This window comes from Zeus faber (genome assembly GCF_960531495.2).
Source record: "Zeus faber genome assembly, chromosome: 4".
NCBI lineage: Eukaryota > Metazoa > Chordata > Actinopteri > Zeiformes > Zeidae > Zeus > Zeus faber.
Genome location: NC_137191.1, coordinates 14073310 through 14088309, shown reverse-complemented (window position 1 = coordinate 14088309; position 15000 = coordinate 14073310). Strand labels below are relative to the sequence as shown.

Here is a 15000-nt window from a genome sequence, read left to right as displayed (position 1 = left end):
TTGGAAATGAAAGGGTGAAGATGTCCTTTGGTTTCTCCCCAATCCAAACGTGTCTCGTAGGCAAGTACGAAAATGAGGCCGAAGCCTCTGTGGGTTCTATCAATGGCCTAGTGGTTCCTGGTTAAACAGTGGAGTCCATAACTAAGAGTAGAGACAAACAGAGGCAGAGGGAGCAGCAAAATAGAAGACAATGTCAATGCAGACTTTTTGATTTAATGTCAGTGTATTTCTGTGTGTGTGTGTGTGTGTGTGTGTGTGTGTGTGTGTGTGTGTGTGTGTGTGTGTGTGTGTGTGTGTGTGTGTGTGTGTGTGTGTGTGTGTGTGTGTGTGTGTGTTTGTCCCTACTAATGTCAAAACCAAATCAATGCCAGAAATATATGCAGAAATATAATTTTTGTTATTCATGTAATACCAGCCACAACATTAAAACCAGTGACAGGTGAAGTGAATAACATTGCTCGTCTCGTTCCAGTGGCACCTGTCAAGAGGTGGGATATATTAGGCAGCAAGTGAACAGTCAGTTCTTGAAGTTGATGTGTTGGAAGCAGGAAAAATGGGCAAGCGTAAGGATCTGAGCCACTTTGACAAGGACCAAATTGTGATGGCTACACGACTGGGTCACAGCAGGTCTTATGGGGTGTTTCCGGTATGCAGTGGTTAGTACCTACCAAAAGTGGTTCAAGGAAGGACAACCAGTGAACAGGTGACAGGGTCATGGGCGCCCATGGCTCGTGCGTACGGTAAGTGTGGAAAATGTGGTCCGTCTGGTTCGATCCCACAGAAGAGCTACTGCAGCACAAATTGTTCTAAAAGTTAATGCTGCTATGATAGAAAGGTGTCAGAACACAGTGCATCACACCTTGCTGTTTATAAGGCTGTGTAGCTGCAGACCGGTCAGAGTGTCCATGTTGACCATGTTCACCGCCGAAAGTACAATGGCCACGTGAGCATGTCGGAACTGGACCATGGAGCAATGGAAGAAGGTGGCCTGGTCTGATGAATGTTTTCATCTACTTCATGTGGATGGCTGGGGTTAGGGTCCGATCAGATGGAGCATCTGTGGGATGTGCTGGAACAACAAGCCCGATCCATGGAGGACCCACCTCACAACTTCCAGGACTTAAAGGATCTGCTGCTAACGTCTTGGTGTCAGACACCACAGGACACCTTCAGAGGTCTTGTGGAGTCCATGCCTCCACGGGTCAGAGCTGTTTTGGCGGCACGGGGGGGAGCTACACCATATTAGTGGTTATTAGTGGTGGGTTTTAATGTCGTGGCTGATGGGTGTACGTCGCAAACAGCTCTGGCCGTTTTGAGGTAGTTGAATGTATGCACTGAAATACAATCGTTTTTGGGTCCCTGCAGGATATTTTTTCATCTTGAGCACCTGGCAACTAAGGTGAGCTGTAAGCTGGCAAAGCAAAGCCGACAGACTGTCATTTTAACAAGCGGTTGTTGATCGCAATCTGAGATTTCGCTGGTAATTAAACTCTGAATGAATTCCAAAAAGTTACAATCACGAAAAATCTTTGACGCCTAACTCGAGTTTCAAACAGCCCTGTGAAGTTCTTTATCCAACGTTTTTGCTGACTGAGCCAAGCTGGTGGAAGCGACTCGTGCTGTTCCAGTTGAAAGTGTTCCAGCAGACCGAGTTCCAGCGTAGAATCAGATCAGAACCATGAGGAGCCGCCTGCCGGTCCAGACGGAGCCCTGGAGAATCTCATGCAAATCAACAGCATGAAGCACCAGAAAACAACCGATGCGATAAAGAACTGTGTTGTTCTTTGTCTTTTCATTTTCTGCCAATTGCGAGTCGGCTGTTCTTACATTTTAATCATGAATTTAGATATTTCCAACGGAACTAATTATGAAAAATCACAGCTTCTTTTACACACACAAAGGTTTACACACACACGCACACACAAGTAAGTCTATAAGTCCATAAGTAAGACCATGAAATGGTCTTACTTATAGAAATTGCTTAATTTCTGACTCCTGGGAGATGTTGACTACTTAAATTGAATGTGTCATTTTTAAATCCACCCAAGCACTTACTTAGAATTGGTCTCTTTCATCTACAAAGATGGTGGTTAATTAAAAGTAATATTTTAAAAAGTACAGATTGGCCGGATAATCAAAACCTTAATCTCAGATTGTGCTTGTTTAGAGAGTTAAAATATATTATCCAACTAATACTATCCGAACCTGACCAATGAGCAACAACATAGTGGAGTGCAGTGGCCTGCCTGAATGAAATGGACACCCCCAAACCACTGGATGTTCCCTGTACATACACCACCCAGAGGCAACTGCTGGTGAAGACACAGCATCTGTTTCTCACCAGGTTCTGTGCAACCACAATGGAAAAGAAAAAGCTGTGGCAGACTGTTCGTGTCACTAGGAGAGCGGGCAAGAAAACCCACTGATCCCACTCATCCAGCCAGAACCGCAGAATGGCCATTTGAATTGCACTGTATTGGATGGAACTTATTCCAGGCAGGTTATGTTGTATGTACACTTTGTACTTTTATTAAATATGTTACTCATGTAATTGTCCCCCCACAAATACAAATAGAAAAACATTGAGGCAATCATTTACCAGTTTGGTTCATTATGTCGACAAAACAGAAACACAAACAAAATGTGGATAAAAAAAAAGACAAAAACGCCCAGGTTCCCATTTACAGTTACATGTGCTCCGCAATGGAGTTCCATAATAGCACCGTGTTGAGTGAAACTCAAATATACATCGCATAACAGAAATATAACAACTCAACAAAGACAAACACATTGACGGAAAAAAATGAGGTTTGATTAAAAACAATACAGCAATTATGTGAATGAATGAATAAAAAAAGGAATAAATAATTTCATCCATTGGTGAATGAACTAGTGGATAGAATTGTGGCACCGCTCCTTTCAGAGAAATCACAGAAATGATGGGTTAGTCACGGACGGTTTTTGACCGTACATAAATTCCTAAAACCCTCAAATACAATTAACTCCGTACATAAATTCATAAAAGCCTAAACTCACCGATATGAGCAGTGAGGGGAGTTTGACCTTCCCTACATGGCCTTCAAAATGACATCTGCAGTGAAACCTGTCCACATGCATTTGTCACCAAATAACTCATTTTTGAAGACTGCGACAGGACCTCCATTGCTTCTTTACAATAGTGCACGCGGAACAGTAAACATTGAAACATTTACCCACTAAACAATGGAAACATGGCTTGAAACCAAAGCTGAGAAATTATCTTTTTTAGGGAACTCATCGTAGCATTTGGATTTTGCGTTACTATACGTGAGGTGATTTTGTCCCTGGATCGAAGTATTACTGGTGAGTCTATTTATATGTATACACATGTTCAAAATCTGTGAAGTTGCATTTTTGCTTTGCTCTTTTAGACACAATATGAAAACGAATATGAGAGTGTGAATTACTGGCAGCGTAAGTGAATGGATTTGTGCATAAAAGAGTGAATGCAAAGCTGGAGGAACACTGTTCTAGGTAAGTCTACCTTATAAATATGTGGCACCAGGAAAGGCTTGAATGTATTTTTATCCCTGCATATAAAAAGTGTCCATGGACCTCTTCCTCCTCCTCCTCCTCCTCCTCAACCATTGAAACAAACCGGGCCGACCTGGAAGCCAAACTTCTGGCTCCCGTTCCCAAAATCGGACACCGCCACATCAAGGATGGGGAGCGTGCCGGAGTGCGGCGCGTCAAACTCCAGGACTGTCCTCTCCTGCCCCGACCGAGCCTATGGCAAAAACACGAAAACAGTCACGGACAATTCCAAAAAAAAAACCAACAAAAGAAAAAAAAAAAACCTGAGCCGACTGCATAAACACACACACACGTCACACACACACACACACACACACACACACACACACACACACACACACACACACACACACACACACACACACACACACACACACACACACACACATACCTCACAGCCGTCGTACAGCGCTCTGATGTAGTGTGTGTTCTCGTGGGTGAGCTCCTCGCCACTGCTGCCCTTGAAGCGCAGCGCGTGCTGGTAGCCGTGCGAGGCGGCGTGCAGCCAGGCGGCCGAGTTGAGGCAGTGGTACGTGAAGCTCTGCCGGGCCGTGGCGCTGAGCAGCTTCAGGAAGGTCAGCTGGACCACGTGCAGCGGCACGCCGTCCGACCCCGAGTAGGAAAACTGGGAAGAAGTGCGGGCCATGCATTTTTAGGAGTGACGAGGTCAAGTTAAGGTACACCAAAAAGCCACTGACAGGTGGTGCAACAGTAGAGGGGAAATTAGTGATTATGATAATATTATAATCACTAATTTCCCCAGTGATTAGGATAATATTATAATCACTAATTTCCCCTCTACTGTTGCACCACGTGGAAATGAGTGATTCATTGATTGACAGAAAACTTTATAAAATGTTCTTATTTTAGTGATGTATCACGTCAGAGTACGAGGAGGTGTCTCTGTGCACCTGTGTGGCCTTTCAACAGATGCAGTGCAGAAAAAGTCTCCAAAAAGTGGATGAACTCACACGACAATGCTTTTCCTCCATAGTTTTTTTTCTGGTCTACTGTACTGGGAAAAGGTTTTAATATGCCGTCCCTTATTATGTTATAGTCTGCTGGGTGGAAATATTAGATATTACAGAAGTTGTGATCATTTGACATAATTTTATTTGTAATTACTTATTGACTATAACAATTACTTTCATTTTAAGGTCAAAATGAATGCAATATATTCATGGAATAATCAACAAAATAATTTATCGATGACTATATATATATATAAATTTATATATACACACACACACATATACACATATATATACACCCATCAGCCACAACTTTAAAACCACTGACAGGTGAAGTGAATAACATTGCTCATCTCGTTCCAGTGGCATCTGTCAAGGGGTGGGATATATTGGGCAGCAAGTGAACAGTCAGTTCTTGAAGTTGATGTGTTGGAAGCAGGAAAAATGGACAAGCGTAAAGATCTGAGCCACTTGTGATGGCTAGACGACTCGGTTAGAATCTCCAAAACAGCAGGTCTTGTGGGGTGTTCCCGGCGTGCGGAAAGTGTGGAAAGCGTAGCCCGTCTGGTTCGGGTTATGGCCGTCCATGGGCTCATTGATGCATGTGGGAAGCTAGTCCAGCGAGTCTGTCTGGTCCGATCCCACAAAAAAGCTACTGTAGCACAAATTGGTGAAAAAGTTAATGCTGCTCTGATAGAAAGGTGTCAGAACACACAGTGCATCACAGCTTGCCTCGTATGGGGCTGTGTAGCTGCAGACCAGTCAGAGTTCCATGCTGACCCCTGTCCACCACTGAAAGCTCCTACAATGGACACAGTGAGCATCAGAACTGGACCATGGAGCAAAGGAGGAAGGTGGCCTGGTCTGATGAATCACGTTTTCTTCTACATCATGTGGATGGTCGGGGTTAGGGTCCGATCCGATGGAGCATCTGTGGGATGTGCTGGAACAAGCCTGATCCATGGAGGACCCACCTCACAACTTCCAGGACTTAAAGAATCTGATGCTAATGTCTTGGTGCCAGATACCACAGGACATCTTCAGAGGTCTTGTGGAGTCCATGCCTCCACGGGTCAGAGCTGTGTATGTGTGTGTATATATAATATATATATATATATATATATATATATATATTTATACGTATATATATATACATATATATACGTATATATATAGAGAGAGAGAGAGGGAGAGAGAGAGAGAGAGAGAGAGAGAGAGAGAGGGCATAGTAAAGTACCTGTTTTCCTTTCTTGAATTTACTGTACCAGGTACCAGGTTTCTCTCCTTTCCAAGCAGCTAGCCGTACCTGAGGGAGACCAAGCAAACATGTAATGCCAGACAGATGGCTCACAAAATGAGTAAATAATGGATTATATGATTCATCTCTTTCAGAGAAAAATAAAAGCTGATAAAATCATTAATAAAATAATGCTGGCAATTATTGTTTTCACAATTATCTTAGCATATTAGTATATATAGTGTGTGTGTGTGTGTGTGTGTATGTGTGTGTGTGTGTGTGTGTGTGTGTGTGTGTGTGTGTGTGTGTGTGTGTGTGTGTGTGTGTGTGTGTATGTGTGTGTGTGTGTGTGTGTGTGTGTAAACTTACCGACTGGAACTTCTTGTCGGGGTACAGACACGTCTCTCCTTGTGCAGTGAAGTTACAGAAAACCTTAAAGGAGTCTCTATGGCAACCCTGGTTTGGATCTATCCAATACTCACCTAGATGGAGAGAGGGGGAGAGAGAGAGCCTTCAACCCTCTTTAATAATAATAATAATAATAATAATAATAATAATAATAAAAATATATATATAATAATAATAATAATAATAATAATAATAATAATAATAATAATAATAAATCAACAAATAAACAAATAAGTAAATAAACAAACAAACAAACAAATAAATAAATAGATAAATAAATAGATAGATACGTAGATAAATGAATAAATAAATAAATTTGATTTGTCATTCATGGAGGGAGGTCTGAAGGGCTGTCTGAAGTTGTGAAGAGCATGTAGCCTACCAAACAGTCAGCCAGTCAGGAAAGTATATATATATATATATATATATATATGTACTTTTGGAACTGTTTGAAAGGTATTTTGGGACGGTACCGTCGTGGAGCTCCGGGGAAAGCAGGTAGAGCTCCTTGCAGGTGCGTGCGGGGCTGTGAAAGGTCCCCTGGGGGTTCCGCAGACCTTCCACTTCAATCTTCATGGAGGACAGGGACGCAAACACCTCCGGCATTCCCTGCCCCTCTCCCCTTTCCTGCATCGCCTGGTCCCCCTGGATCCACTCCTCCTCTCCTCCCTCCATCCCGCCGTCCTCCTCCTCTCCCAGCTCCGCCCCGTCAACGGAGACCTGTTGCCTCCTCCGCCTCCCCGCGTGAGACGGTGGGGACATCCCGACACTTGACAGGCCCTGCGAGGTGTAGGGGAGGAGATGGGAGATGGCGGGAACAGAGGGAACAGACGAGCGGATGAGGTGAAATGGGAGCAGAGGATGGCAGGTAAGAAGGGAGGAGAAGAGCAGACAGGTGGAGAGGTGAAGTGCGGAATGCGGATCAGATATATTGAGGAGCAGATGAGGAGAAGGAAGTTAGGAAAAGCAGAATGGAAGCGACAATGGCTATAGTTGTCGCTTGTAGAGTATTTTTGTCACTCACTGGGGGTCCCGGAGGGCCGGCAGGTCCAGTGTCTCCTCTGGGACCAATTGGACCCTAAAAGTAAATGTAAACACACACACAGAAACATGATATAACGTAGGGTGTAACATAACGTAGTTTGGGGACAGAAATTGAAGTCCACCAGCACGAGTGTGAATCAAACAAAACAATACCTGGTTTCCTTTAGAGCCTTTTTCACCCACCGCACCCTGTGAAGGAGACAGACCAAAGGGGTGAGGAGATGAGCCACATCCCTCGTGTTGCCATGATCCAGTTTGATTTATATACTCACAGACAGACCGTGTGGACCCAGGGGGCCATTTGGACCTGCAGGGCCAACGGCACCCTACGGCAAAACAAAGAATGAAAATAAATTAAACTGTGTTCACTGACCATTACCAGCCATGATGAATGACCATGACTATGACTGTATATTGTTAAAGATTCACTGCTCTTGGCTCTGGAATTGATAATTTTTTATGAGCAGATGCGATGTTTATGTACAGTATGTGTATATGTGCACATATGTAAACGTGTGTGTTTCGCACCTCGTCTCCTTTAGGACCTTGTAATCCCTGGTTCCCTGGCAGTCCTCTGTCTCCCTTCTCTCCAATGTCTCCCGGAGGTCCTATCAGACCTATCAGGCCACCGTGGCCCTGGACACACCGGGTATTAGACACGGCCAAGGACACCGTTTGAGTGTGTGTTTGTGGGTGTGTATACTGTATGTAGACTTACCTTGTCTCCCTTCCTGCCTGGGTCTCCCTTTAACCCTGGTAATCCTGGAGGGCCCTGGGGAATGCGGATCAAGACAGGGTCATACATGAGACACAGATAGGGGTCAGAGACACCAATATATATGAAGCCAAACTAAAACCAGCTGTGGAATGTGTGTGAGCAGTTTGGGTCGTTATTAGGCCTTACATTTTAATAAGAATACAATAAGAAATTGTATTTTCCTCATGACATTCAGAGGAATAAGGTGACGAAAACCGATGGATGGTTTGACTTGGATCTTACCATTGGACCGGGTGGACCTGTCTGACCAGGGGCCCCGTTTAATCCCTGCTCCCCCTATTAACAGGAAGCAGAGGGGAAGACAAAGCCAATTGGATAGGTTGAAAAGTTATTTTCATCAACACTCAGCCTCTAAATGGTCTGTTACATATGATGAGAAAGTCACTTGACTTACTGCAGGGCCAGGAATCCCTCTTAAACCCGGCGGGCCTGCCTTCCCAGAATGCCCCTGGGCACCCACAGGCCCTGTCTTCCCGATAAAGCCCTCCAGGCCAGGAGAACCCTGAGGCAGATGCAAAAAAAATGTGATTTTTCGTTTTGACAGGTTTTTATCATTCAAGAGTTAATATTTAAACTTCCATTGCCATGGCTTACCTTGCTTCCTTTCAGGCCCGCCCTGCCCTCCTTCCCAGCTTTCCCTACATGACCCTAGAGAAAAACAAAAGCTGTTAATAAAATAGCCTTTTTCTCAAGTTAGAAATGCATCCATACACAGATAAAACACACACACCCTTCTTCCAGGGGGTCCAAGCGGTCCAGGCTCCCCCGATGCTCCTGGTGGTCCCTGGTGAAGAACAGGAAACTTGTTTGTATGTACCGTTGTATGTAGTAATGTTGTACTGATATATCGATATAAATTATGATATCTTTGTGTGGATCATGTATTCTATGAGGGAAAATACATAATGCCGTGCAGTGTAGTCAATGTGTAATGCAGAAAGTATGTGTGTGTATGTGTGTGTGTGTGTGTGGGTGAGTGGGGAGGGGGGAGGGGGGAACCTCACAGATTTCCCGGGGTCTCCAGTGTCCCCCTTAGAACCGGGTAGCCCGTCCACACCCTGGGGAGGACAGGAGGGTGATGGAAAAAGCTAAAGTACCCATTTTATGACAGTTATTGTCTTTAACACACTTGCAAAATTGACAAGGGGAAGAGGAAGAGGAGTTACACTCACATTGGGCCCGGCTTCTCCCGGCTGCCCTGAGTCCCCTGTGAAACCTATGGGACCCTGTGTGACAAGAGAGAGAGAGAGAGACAGCGAGAGAGAGAGAGAGAGAGAGAGAGAGAGAGAGAGAGAGAGAGAGAGGGTTGAGTTTATTAGCATAGGTGAGTTTATTAACATGCTGTAGTATTTAAGATATAGATCGTTTCAGAGAGGTTCCTCACAGCATTGCCCTTGGCGCCGTCCTCCCCTGGTGTTCCCCGGGCCCCCGGGGGCCCAGCCGCTCCTGGGAGGCCTGACTCACCCTTCTCCCCATGGTCTCCCTTTTCTCCCTAAAAGTACAACACACAGTAGGAGTGAGACATACTGTACACAAAGAAGAAGAGCTGGAGAGGAAGACACACACACACACACACACACACACACACACACACACACACACACACAAACACACGCACACACGAAACATAACATCTTACTGTTGCTCCTGTAATGCCAACTGGTCCAGGGTCCCCAGCTTCTCCATCCTCACCCTGGGAGAGAGAAAGACAAAGGACATCAGAAAGACAAAGGACATAAACAATAAATGGTATTATATTTTTTCCAATCATGCTGTTTTCAATTTCCGATTTCCAGTCATGCTGTCATAAAGGTACCATACCTTTTCTCCCAGAATGCCCGGCTGTCCGACCATCCCCTGTCTCCCTATCGGACCCTGTGCAGCACAACGCAAGACAGATTGTAGTTATTCAACACAAGTTTTAGAAGGGGTCAAGTGTGTATGTAGTATGTTGACTTGCCTGTCCTCCAATGGGCCCTTGTGGACCTGAAGGGCCTTGTTGTCCCGGTGGACCCTAAAAGTAACCAGATTGACCAGACGTAAGGTGAAAATTTAATCGGTTTTTTGCTGATGTAAATAAAGCCCCTTTCCCACTTTCACTTTTAGCAATGTTAAGGATTCCATGTGGGAAATGGGCTTACATTACTTGCTGTATGAATAGCCATGACCAATGTGTTAAACGAGTGTGTTAATGGATCTCACCATTAATCCCCCATGTCCACTCTCGCCTTTTTCTCCTGGAATACCTGGCATACCCTATGAAACACACACATACAGATATATACAAATATTTAATAATGTAAAACTCCATGAATATCTCTATAGGCAGTAAACTGATCGGCTTATCCATGTCACCTGTAATCCCATCGGTCCCCTGGAGCCCTTGAAGCCCCGAAGGCCCTCATCTCCTTTCTGGCCGTACATCCCCAGCTGGCCTCGGGGTCCTGACTCCCCATCCACCCCCTGGGACACAGAAGAGACCACCACAGACAGGGTGAAGCTGATGGTGCGTTGGTTAATTTCAATTGATCTACATTCTACAACGATCACTGCTTAAGATAATGCTGTCACTGTTAATGTACGCCTTAAGTATCAGAGGCCCTAAACTCCATTGCAATGAAAGGCATATAAATATACACTTAATTTACAAATAGAAATATACAAATAGATAAAAGAGCATAAAACTTCAGTGGATGGAAGAGGTTACTCACCGGCATGCCTGACTGGCCAATGGGCCCCTGGCTGCCGGTGGGCCCTGGGGGTCCCTGTGGAGAGAGTGAAATCATCACACATAATCAAGACAAGGTGCTGATGAACTACATTGAATGTTCACAGTCCCCTAGTTGCACACTCACTCCTTCCCCTTTGTCTCCTTTGCTTCCTTTCTGTCCAGGTCCTCCCGTCTCTCCCTGTGATTCACAGGAGACAGTTTAACAACACAGTGCAGAAAAAACATCTCACACACACACACACACACACACACACACACACACACACACACACACACACACACACACACACACAGACACACACACACACACACACACAGACACACACCTTGTCTCCATCGTCTCCTGCGGGGCCTGCAGGGCCGGTGGCTCCAGGCAGTCCCAGGGGTCCCTGATTTCCATCATGACCCGCGGGTCCAATCGGACCTTTCTCTCCCTGAGGAACCAACATGGAAGTTGCTTGCAGGATCAGTTTCGTATTTTTAACTCAACAAACACGTTTTCCGTACTCGGATGGAAATTTGCGAGTTTGAGATTCAGCAAACGGTCGTAACTTCAGAAAGCTGTTGTAAATTACTTGTGTAAACATGACAAATGCCACCTGTGTCAAAATAAGGGCACGTGCATGAGATTTTTCCAAATAAATGCCATGTAAGTCTCAGATTCCTGCCTCATTTGTGCATAAGAGATACATAAAAATGCCATCTAAGAGAGCTGAACTCCCACGTAAGATAAGTAAACATGTGCCCTTTTAACAGCTTTGGCAGTGGAATCATGGTACCTGCTAACCCCAGTGAATGGGTAATAAGTGTTTCCACAATGATGTCTGAGATCCATAGAGTTACGACAGTAAATAAGGAAAATGTACACCCAAGAGTAAAACATAAACACTACACTTACAGGCTCCCCTTTCTCCCCCATGGGGCCCGGTCCCCCGATTGGTCCTGCTCGTCCCGGCTGACCGATGGCTCCAGCTACTCCTGGAGGACCCCGCTCACCTGTTGACCCCTGGCAAGGAAAATCAAGGTTTTTTTTTATATATATTTGTTAGAGTCAGAGTAGAGGAGATAATGCTTTTCAGTTGGGTTTTAAATGCCATTTTAGTATTAAGCTTGTTAACATATAAAGGCACTGAAATCCTCTCAAATGTTCCATGACTCATGGCCTGTTACAAAGACAAAGGGCACTGAAATATACAGGTATTTTGAAGAACAGTCATAAAATTCAGATATCTTACACTGGCTCCTGGGGGTCCAGTAGGTCCTGCACCTCCTTTCAGCCCAGCTGGACCCTAGGTTAAGAAACCACATCACTACTTGAATCACAAAAAAACATCTTGGTTGCTTTTATTGAGTCAAGATGTGTGTCTGTGTGTGTGTGTGTGTGTGTGTGTGTGCGTGTGTGCGTGTGCGAGCGTATATGGGTGTTACCATGGCTCCGGTCACTCCCCTGCTCCCCCTGAAGCCCCTCTGTCCAGCGGGGCCACTCTTGCCGGGAGTCCCTTGTGTTCCTATGTCGCCCTGGGGAGCATCAACAGAAAACTGAATGTACTACCTGCACTTGGATCTAGTGAGTGTGTGCATGTGTGTGTGTGTGTGCGTGCTGACCTTCCCGCCCTCCTTTCCAGCTGACCCTGGTAAACCCTGCTCTCCAGGTACGCCTGGTGACCCCGGATGACCTCTGTCCCCAGTTGGGCCAGTCTCTCCTGACTTACCCTGGGAAACAGAAGACGCAGCTGGGTCTATTACAGTACCTTAATGAGTTTAATAATCTCTGTTATACGAAAACAATGATCACAATGCATATCGGTTGTATAAAATATATTTTACACGTATATGTATTATATTTTAGGTCTTACCTGTGGCCCCACAACACCTGATGGTCCTGGAGGTCCCGTCTTGCCTTGGAAACCCTGAACAGAACAGAAATGAATGGGAGATGAGGGCAAATCAACATGTGTTTTAAGTAATAATATAGAGCTATAGAGAGCCAATCTTGACAAATTATTAGCAACAGCTCTGATGACTCCCATGTACCAGGGTGACCGGGGTGTGACATCACTCACAGGCTCTCCTCTCTGACCTGGGTGACCTGGAAGTCCATCTTTCCCCGATGGACCCTACACAGATTAATACAAACATTCACAATTAACTCCATGTTGAATTCTGAATCTGTGTGTGAGTGTGTGAGTGTCTGTGTCTTAAACCTGTCTCCGTGTAAATTTTTATTTGCAATGATGAGTTTGCATTTTTATTCACTTACACCGGATCCTTTCGGCCCTGGCTCTCCATTTCTCCCTTGGGGCCCTTGAGGTCCCTATTACAATGTTACCAAAAAGCATTAGTGATTCAATGAATGAATACCAAAAATATCATTAATAAATGAATGAATGAATGAATGAATGAATGAATGAATGAATGAGTAGCTCTTACTCTCTCCCCAGGTGGTCCTGGAGGGCCATCGTGTCCTGAAGAGCCCTAAGAAGAGGACATTAACAGACACTTAGACCAACTCATAGAGAAGCTGAATAATGGAGAATGATATTTCTCCATTCATTTTGAGTTCATAGGACTCTCCACTCTCTCCTAATTTGGACAAAATCATAAATCATGTATTGGTGATGGAAAAGATTTGCTGACCTTTGCCCCAGATTTTCCTGTTGGTCCTCTCGCTCCTCGGCCGCCTCGCACACCCTGCAATGAAAGGAAAAGCTGAGGCAATGCCCTAAAAAATACAACTTGATAGACGGCTAACTTTACTCAACCAGGGTGTGACTGTATAGGGATTTAGAAGGTTTTTAAAAACAGGACAGGCAAGGAGAGTGAACTTACATTGGGACCCCTCTGGCCGGCACTTCCTGGTTGCCCTGCAGGACCCTGGGAAAGAAACAAAATGCGTCAGTGGAGAATTTGGGGGAAGCAAACATCACCCTTGTATGCCCCGACTCACTTTCTTCCCTTTCTCTCCGATGTCGCCCAACAACCCTGGAAACCCATCGGATCCCTGCAGAGGGAGATGAAACACTTCAGTAACATGGCCTGCTGTAGATATTGGTTCACACACACCTTGATTGTTGTGCTTACCTTGGGTCCCTGTCGCCCCGGATATCCCGGCAACCCAGGAACCCCCAATTTACCCTAAAACAGAAAAACCAAAAAACAAAGAAAAGGAGTCCAAATGTTATATACTATATATGAAGTGCGTTGATGTGAGTAAATACTGACATGCGTGCTATGTACCTTCTCGCCGGAAATGCCAGAGGTGCCTGCTTCCCCATTAGGGCCGGTCTGGCCCTTAGGCCCCTCAGGTCCGTCTTCTCCTCGGGTGCCCAGAGCACCATTGTCGCCAGAGTCCCCCTTCACCCCCATTTCCCCCTTGGCCCCTGGGAACCCATCTTCACCCTGCGGACGGGAGGTAAGGGACAGAGCCTGTGAGTGTACAGGAGGACGTGAGGGCAAGACGGGATGGGCGGCTGAGCGCGAGCGTGATCTGTGAGCCAGACAACAAAACCTGATTGCGCATCGACGAAAGTCTGTCAACATTTTTTCCGCCAATCTCACCTTCTCCCCTTTGCTTCCCTTTAATCCCCTGATTCCGTCGGCCCCCTGACAGACGGGAAGAGAGACGGGACGTGAAGCCAGCGACACGGCGGAATAAAGACAGCACATGTGACTCAGAGCACGACTCTTTATCCAATTATAATAATAACAGGCTTTGCAGTGACTTTGCAGTCCTCAGAATTGATCGTTCAAAGTGTAGATGTGTTGAGAAACAATGTGGAATGAGAGGTTCTCTATTCTCTCTACCTTAACTCCCCGGGCCCCCGGGTATCCGACAGGCCCCTGCATGCCTGAAGGACCCTGCAAACCAACACATGAGCGTAAGTGGCAAAATAGACAAACCTGCGGCTATTACAAACATCTAGACACGCACGCACGCACGCACGCACGCGCGCGCGCGCACACTGGTAATCTGACTTACTGGTAATCCTTTTTCCCCTGGAGTTCCCTCTCTGCCTGGATGACCCTATCGATGAGGAAATTTGTCAGTTTCACTGCGTGTAAACGTGTGCGGGTGTGTGTTGACACGTATGCAGCCACTCACCAAGGGCCCGTCGTTTCCAGGTAGGCCCTGCATCCCTTTCTTCCCTTGGGGTCCCTGCAGGGCGCAGAATGATGAGTCACAAGCTAATATCCCTGGACCCATGAGGCAAGACAGTTTAACAAGTTTAACAAGAGTTAAACACATCTTACCTTCTCG

The 15000-nt window shown here is 45.6% G+C and overlaps 1 protein-coding gene across 1 annotated transcript in view; it reads right to left on the bottom strand.

The window, feature by feature from the left end:
• Positions 1–2530: 2530 nt before the first annotated feature.
• Positions 2531–15000, bottom strand: part of LOC307229435 (uncharacterized protein) — a 22236-nt gene continuing 9766 nt past the window's right edge. The window contains exons 20-62 of the mRNA XM_079999435.1: positions 14994–15000; positions 14845–14898; positions 14722–14766; positions 14547–14600; positions 14301–14345; positions 13980–14141; positions 13824–13877; positions 13690–13743; positions 13572–13616; positions 13380–13433; positions 13173–13217; positions 13003–13056; positions 12806–12859; positions 12599–12652; positions 12348–12455; positions 12171–12260; positions 11978–12031; positions 11641–11748; positions 11069–11176; positions 10867–10920; positions 10723–10776; positions 10367–10474; positions 10214–10267; positions 9972–10025; positions 9833–9886; positions 9651–9704; positions 9396–9503; positions 9184–9237; positions 9016–9069; positions 8742–8795; positions 8606–8659; positions 8406–8513; positions 8234–8287; positions 7952–8005; positions 7762–7869; positions 7506–7559; positions 7387–7422; positions 7214–7267; positions 6663–6969; positions 6151–6263; positions 5782–5850; positions 3965–4198; positions 2531–3766 (exon numbers count right to left, since the gene is read on the bottom strand). The exon at positions 14994–15000 is cut by the window's right edge and continues 38 nt beyond it. Of these exons, the coding sequence (XP_079855561.1) occupies positions 3620–3766; positions 3965–4198; positions 5782–5850; positions 6151–6263; positions 6663–6969; positions 7214–7267; positions 7387–7422; positions 7506–7559; positions 7762–7869; positions 7952–8005; positions 8234–8287; positions 8406–8513; positions 8606–8659; positions 8742–8795; positions 9016–9069; positions 9184–9237; positions 9396–9503; positions 9651–9704; positions 9833–9886; positions 9972–10025; positions 10214–10267; positions 10367–10474; positions 10723–10776; positions 10867–10920; positions 11069–11176; positions 11641–11748; positions 11978–12031; positions 12171–12260; positions 12348–12455; positions 12599–12652; positions 12806–12859; positions 13003–13056; positions 13173–13217; positions 13380–13433; positions 13572–13616; positions 13690–13743; positions 13824–13877; positions 13980–14141; positions 14301–14345; positions 14547–14600; positions 14722–14766; positions 14845–14898; positions 14994–15000 (3343 nt within the window). The 3' untranslated portion in view covers positions 2531–3619. The remainder of the gene's footprint in view (positions 3767–3964; positions 4199–5781; positions 5851–6150; positions 6264–6662; positions 6970–7213; positions 7268–7386; positions 7423–7505; positions 7560–7761; positions 7870–7951; positions 8006–8233; positions 8288–8405; positions 8514–8605; positions 8660–8741; positions 8796–9015; positions 9070–9183; positions 9238–9395; positions 9504–9650; positions 9705–9832; positions 9887–9971; positions 10026–10213; positions 10268–10366; positions 10475–10722; positions 10777–10866; positions 10921–11068; positions 11177–11640; positions 11749–11977; positions 12032–12170; positions 12261–12347; positions 12456–12598; positions 12653–12805; positions 12860–13002; positions 13057–13172; positions 13218–13379; positions 13434–13571; positions 13617–13689; positions 13744–13823; positions 13878–13979; positions 14142–14300; positions 14346–14546; positions 14601–14721; positions 14767–14844; positions 14899–14993) is intronic.